At 52.1% G+C, this 6611-nt stretch overlaps 1 protein-coding gene across 3 annotated transcripts; it reads right to left on the bottom strand.

The window, feature by feature from the left end:
• Positions 1 to 830: 830 nt before the first annotated feature.
• Tmem270 (transmembrane protein 270) lies at positions 831 to 3324 on the bottom strand. Of its 3 annotated transcripts, XM_070035442.1 has the most exons (4): positions 3236 to 3295; positions 2469 to 2565; positions 1451 to 1885; positions 831 to 1118 (listed from the first exon to the last, which is right to left on the bottom strand). In XM_070035442.1, exons 2-4 carry the CDS (start codon positions 2538 to 2540, stop codon positions 846 to 848), a joined length of 780 nt encoding a protein of 259 aa, XP_069891543.1. In that variant the 5' UTR covers positions 2541 to 2565; positions 3236 to 3295; the 3' UTR covers positions 831 to 845. The 3 variants fall into 3 exon arrangements, with proteins under 3 accessions (XP_069891543.1, XP_069891544.1, XP_069891542.1); XM_070035443.1 differs by lacking the exon at positions 2469 to 2565 and having other exon boundaries at positions 3236 to 3324; XM_070035441.1 differs by lacking the exon at positions 3236 to 3295 and having other exon boundaries at positions 2469 to 2585.
• Between the last annotated feature and the right edge of the window lie 3287 nt (positions 3325 to 6611).

Genomic DNA, 6611 nt, shown 5'->3' with positions numbered 1-6611 from the left:
GGTAGAGCGCTTGCCTTGCATGCATGAGGCCCTGGGTTCGATTCCTCAGCACCATATAAGCAGAAAAAAAAAAAGCCGGAAGTGGTGCTGTGGCTCAAGTGATAGAGTGCTAGCCTTGAGCTGAAGAGCTGAGGGACAGCGTCCAGGCCCAGAGTTCAGGCCCCACGACCAGACCCCCCTCCCCCCAAAAAATTTTTTTCTTGGGGTTGGGAATGTGGCTGGGTGGTAGAGTGCTTGCCTAGCATGTATGACAATTCATCAGTACCACATAAACAGAAAAAGCTAGAAGTGGCGCTGTAGCTCAAGTGGTAGAGTGCTATCCTTGAGCAAGAGAAGCTCAAGGACAGTGACCAGGCCCTGAGTTCAAGCCCCAGGACTGGCACAAAAAAAAAAAAAAAAAAATTCTCCCTTTCTCAAATATGAGGCCCTGGCGCCACCCAGAGGACCAGGTCTGTAACTGCAATGTCTCCTAAAGCCCTGGGCACCAAAGAACCTGGGCAAGAGCGACAAGAGCACACACAAAGTTAGGAATCTGCCGAAGACAAAGGCTCTGGCTCTGCCATTAACTTGGTTCTGGGGCCCTGGGAAGGTTTAATCCCTTGGGTTCAAGTTCTCTCATCTGGAAGTGGGGCTAATAAAATCCAGATGCCAGTTGCTAGGCGATGGGCTGCTATCTGACCCCAGGAAGGGACTAGGAGGGCTGTGGTTTCCTTTAGAGGCCCCTGGGCCGGCATCTGCGGTCAGCCCAGCTGTCCCGGCTATCCCAACTCTGAATGGCCCCCAGCCTAGAAGGGAAGGGGCAGTGTGCTGAGCCAGGGCAGACCAGCAGAGACAGATGCGGGCATTTATTCTCCAGGTTCTGGCAGTGCGGGCTCGGCCTTCGGGGTGGAGCCCTCAGGCAGTGGGGGCTCCTGTAAGGGCCCCCCAGCCTCCTGAGGGTCAGCATCTTGGGCCTCGGCCAGCTGGGCTGTGTGTTCAAAGGCAGCCTGGAGCAGGTGGGAGGCCAGGCAGGTGGTCCAGGTGATGAGGTAGGCCAGGTGCCAGGAGGCCAGTGCCGCCCCATGCTCCGCCCACCAGTACAGCCGCCGCATCCGCCCCAGGGGCTCCCACAGCAGGTCCTGGGCAGCAAGAGGGCAGCTGGGTGAACCTCGGGGGTGCCCTGAGCCCCTCATGGCCCCACAGCTGCCCCTCGGCCCGCCCAAGCCCTGTGCTGGCCATGCCCACCCAAGCCCACAACAGGCCCTGACCCAAGCCCCGCCCCGGCCACGCCCACACCCTGACTGGCCTTGACACTCTCTTCCTGTCCACGCCCCACCACCCAACCCACATGCCCCAACCATGCCCCCTCGTGGCCCTGCCCACCAAAGCCACACCCACCATGACAATGCCCCATCCTTGCCACGCCCCTGGTTGGCCACACCCACGTCCTACTGGCCTTACCCCGACCCACCTGTCCAGGCAGCCAGCTCAGGCTGAAGCGCTTCACCTTCTGGAACAATCTCCAGGGCAGCAGCAGCAGCAGCAAAGCCACGAGCATCAGGCTGTGCAGACAGGTAAGAAGCAGCTCCCTCCATGTGACCACAGGCAGGCCCCGCCACTCGCAGGCACTGAGGCGCTGCAGGGCAAGGCCCAGGGTCCCCACACAGCCCAGCCCCGATGACCACAGCAGCCGGAGCCACCACAGCAGCAGCCACACGGGAACCCATAGCAGAGTCAGCGCCGCTCGCAGAGCCTGGCCCAGGGAGCAGGCGTCAGCTTCCGGGAACAGGTAGGCCTGGGTGCTGCAGGAGCCTCGGGCCTCCTGTGCCAGCCCCAACACCCAACACCGGAAGAGGCCGATCTTCACCAGCAGGAAGCTGTACAAGTGCACGCGGTTCCGGACCACCTGCAGAGGAGCAGGACACCCAGGTCACCCAGCGCCACCTACCTCCATGGAGAAAGAAATGGAGCTTTCGGGTGCTGCAGTCAAATCTGTAATCCCAGATACTCAGGAGGGTTCACACCACAGGATCATTGTGTGTGTGTGTGTGTTGTGTGAGTCCCTGAGCTTGAACTCAGATCCTGGGCACTGGCCCTGAGCTTTTATGCTCATGGCTAGCTCTCTACCGCTTGAGCCACAGCACCGCGTCTGGATTTCTCATGGTTCATTGGAGATAAAAGTCCCATGGACTTTTCTTCTTGGGCTGGCTTTGAACAGCAATCTTCAGATCTCAGCCTCCTGAGTAGCTAGGGTTACAGGTGTGAGCCACTGGCACCGGGCTGAGGATCACAATTGTTATCCCAGCTACTCAGGGGGCTGAGATCTGAAGATCACACCTGTATCTCAGGGCAAGGTGACATTGGGGACAGAGAAAGGTGACAGGCATGGGAGGATGACATTGGGGAGCAGTTTCTCCGGATCCCCTGGGCCTGTGTGCCCTCACTAAGGTGGCTGGAAGAAGCTGCCCTGTCCTCCATCTTCAACTCACCAGAGCCGAGAGCCGCCCAACCTGCAGCAGAACTCCCAGGAGGCTGGATCGGAGTGGAGGGTTGGCCTCCATGTCTGCCCTCCCCTCACTCTTCCAGCTGAGAAAAGGCAGCATGACCTCAGAGATGTCACAAGGAGGGAGCCAAGTTACCACGGGGACCATGTTGCCACAAGAGACAATCCCCCCTTTCCCTGGCTCCCTGTGGGACCACAACCCAAGTCGGGGCCAGCATGGCCAGGGGAGGGAGGGCTGGGCTCTTGGAGTAAAGTCTCCTTCACATTCAGCAAGAATAGGAAAGACTGGTTATCCAGGCATGGTTGCACCCGCTATCATCCCAGCTACATCCCTGGAGGCAGAGATGGGCAGATCATAGTTCAAGGCCAGCCCAGGCAAAAAGTTCACAAGGCCCTATCTCAAAAATAAGCTGGACACAACAAATTGGAGAGGCATTTGACAAATGGGACTGCCTTAAAATAAAAAGTTTCTGCACAGCTAAAGACAGAGCAAGCAAGCTAGAAAGACAACCGACTAACTGGGGAAAAAATATTTACCAGCAATATATCAGACAAGGGGTTAATATCCAGTATATATATGGAACTCAAGAAGCTAATCCCTCCCAAACCTAACAAACCAATTACTGAATGGGCAAGGGAAATAGAGACATCAGAAGAAGAGATAAAAATGGCAACGAAACACATGAGGAAATGTTCACCATCCCTGGTTGTGAAACAAGTACAAATAAAGACAACCCTGAGATACCACCTTACCCCAGTCAGAATGGCCCACATCCTCAAGTCAGCCAATGACAAATGCTGGAGGGAATGCGGAGAAAGAGGAACCCTATTACACTGCTGGTGGGAATGTACACTTATACAACCACTGTGGAAAGCAGTTTGGAGGATCCTCAGAAAGTTAAATATTGACCTCCCCTATGACTCAGCCATACCACTTCTAGGCATCTACCCTGAACAGGAACCAGTATACAAGGACACATGCACCTCCATGTTTTTTATAGCACTGTTCACAATAGCCAGGATATGGAAACAACCCAGATGTCCCACCACAGATGAATGGATCCAAAACTTGTGATATTTATACACAATAGAATATTATGCAGCCATTAGAAAGGACAAAATAATGGCATTTGCAGGGAAATGAATGGAACTAGAAGAAATCATGTTGAACAAGGTAAGCCAAGAGCAAAGAGACAAACAGCACATGATAAGTGGTTGTTAAATCCAAAACGTAAGGCAACACGACAAAGTTAACAAGACTTGAGAAACAAAGCACCTCCACTCATCTGGTCGAATCACTACTAAATAACCCCATGTTGCTGATCACATATATGGTATATATGGGCACACTGGAGGGAAACCAGGAGGACACAGAGCTAGAGTGAATCAGGGAAAAACATACAACAGTGGGTCCCATCAGCTGCACTGGACATTGATCAAAATGAACTAAGCAACTCAATGGCAGCGATGGGAGCGAGAGAATGAGTGGGAAAGAGGGAACAGCTTACACTATGCAAAACAAAAGAAATGTACATATCACCCGATGTGGAAGAAATAACTGTATTGAAAAGCTCATAGAACTCGTAAAAGACAATTTGCCCCATCAAAGTTAGAATGTGTTTGTGACTTTAAGCATCACTATCCCACAATACTGTGAAATTTGGGAAATTTATGTAATCAATCACAATAAAGAATTTGGGAAAAAAAAAAAAGCTGGAGCCAGGTGCTAGTGGCTTACGCCTGTAATCCTGGCTACTCAGGAGGCTGAGAGATGAGGATCGAGGTTCAAAGCCAGCCCAGGCAAGAAAGTCTGTGAGACTTTTTATCTCCAATTAACCACCAGAAAACTGGAAGTGGCACTATGGCTCAAGTGGTAGAGCACTAGCCTTGAGCTGAAGAACTGAGAGACAGGACCAGGCCCAGAGTTCAAGCCCCACGACAAACAGGAAAAAAAAAAAAAAAGCTGGACAAGGTGACACACAGACCTGTGGTCTCAGCTACTCAAGGAGATGGAGATAAAAGGATCATGGTCCCAGATCAGCTCTGGGATCATGTGAAAGTTAAAATCTAACTGAAAAATATAAGGAAAACACTAGGAAATGGGGCTCAAGTGGTAGAGCACCTGCCTAGCAAACCTGAGGCCCTGGGTTTAAACCCTGGTCACACACACACACACACACACACACACACACTCACACACGCACGCGCGCTCAAGGTAACAAACCTTTGCCCCCAGAGCAAGGGGAAGAAGCCTGAGGCAGACAGAAAAGCGTCTGTGCAAACCTGAAGGCAGCTCCACCCGCTCCGCCCCGCCCGCCCCGCCCTGCCCCTCCGTGTGTGTCACCTGCTGGTCCTGAGTGCTCAGTGCTTTAGTTTGCTATTAGTTTGGGGATTGTTTTTGTTTTTGTTTTTAAGACAAAACCTTGTGCCTGGGATTCTAGCTTATCGAGAGGCTAAGATATGAGGATCATGGTTCAAAGCCAGCCAGAGAAGGAAAGTCCTTGATACTGTTTGTTTTTGTCAATTGTGGGCGCTTAAATTCGGGACCTGGGTGCTGTCTCTGAGCCTCTTTGTGCTCAAGGCTAGCGTTGTACTACTTGTGCCACAGCACCACTTCTGGCTTCTTTGAGCACTTTATTTTATTGGAGATAAGTGTCTTATGGAGTTTCCTGCCCAGGCTGACTTCAAACTGCAATCCTCAGATCTCAGCCTCCAGAGTAATTACAATTACAGGTGTAAGCCACCAGCACCCAGCTCCTTGACACTCTTCTCTCCAATGAACCACCAAAAAGCCACACACACACCCCTAAAAAAGACAGTCTCACTTTATATTCCAGGCTAGCCTCTAATTAGTGATCCTCCTGCCTCAGCCTTCAGAGTGCCCAGATTAGGGGTGTGCACCACCACACTCAGTGGATTCCTGGAATGGGTTAAGAAAGGGAGGAAAGAGGAACTGCCAGCATAGATACTTCCCTGTGCTCTGAGGAGGGCAGATTCTGAGGAAAAGGGAGAAATTGCTCACTTTCTCCTACAGCGTCTCAGAACTTTCTAGAACCATGGATAAGGCTCTGACTTGTAATCCTGAGGAAACTGGGACCTGGAGCACAGTGTTTCCTGGGCTGTGAGATAAAGGGTGGGCACTGCCCCAGTCTTTGCACACTCACAAGCAGACACTCTTGTACGACTGTACGTGGCACCCTGCCCTAAGAGATCAAAGTGCCTTTCATCTTCTCCAGGTGTCTCAGTTCACCCACTAATTTCAAGCCAGGGCAGGGTGGGGTGGAGTGGGGGCTCCACCCTCAGCCCTTGCTCTTCCCTTCACTTCCATTTTCCCAGCACTCACAGGACTTCCACCAGTACTGCCTGGGGTGAGTTTTGCAGGCTGGATAGGAGCTAAGGGGCAGTATCCAGGCCCTGAGTTCAAGTCCCAGTACCAGCATACGCACACAAAAAGGAAAGAAAGAAAGAGAGGGAGAGATGGAGGGAGAGAGAAGAGAGAGAGAAGAAAGGAAGGAAGGAAACAGAGAGAGAGAGAGAGAGAGGACAAGGAATAAATAAGCTCACACCCGTAATCCTTGCTACTCAGGACGCTGAGATCTGAGGATCAACATTCAAAGCCAGCCCAAGCAAGAAATGTCCACAAAACTCTCATCTCCAATTAACAACCAATCAACCAACAGAACAAACAAAAAATAGAAATGGAGTTGTGGCTCAAAGTGGTAGAACACTGTCCTTGAGCAAAAGAGGTCAGGGACAGTGCCCAGGCCCTGAGTTAAATCCCCAGGACCAACAAAATATAAAATCAAGGAAAAATAACAGGAATAATGAATGGCCCTGCCTGCCAGGTCAGGCCTAAGAGACCTCAATTTCGATTCTTAAGGCCTTCCCTCCCCCTCACTCCAAAGTCTCTCACCGATCTCTGGTGAGCCTCCGGAGGCGCAGTGCGGCGGCGCAGCCACCAGGGGGCAGAAGACACAAGGCCCTCCGCCGGCCAGGCCGCTGCGCAATGGTGTGGCATCCAGGTCCAGGCTAGGTCTTGCCAGGGTTGCTGGAGGCGGAAAAGATGAGGGCAAAACGTGGGCCCGCCCCTATTGTCCTCCTTTGTTTACTGTTCCAAGGTTAAAAGGTC

This window comes from Dipodomys merriami, unplaced genomic scaffold (assembly GCF_024711535.1).
Source record: "Dipodomys merriami isolate MVZ:Mamm:240054 unplaced genomic scaffold, mDipMer1.0.p SCAF_26, whole genome shotgun sequence".
Taxonomy (NCBI): Eukaryota; Metazoa; Chordata; class Mammalia; order Rodentia; family Heteromyidae; genus Dipodomys; species Dipodomys merriami.
This window is presented reverse-complemented; position numbering and strand designations above follow the sequence as displayed.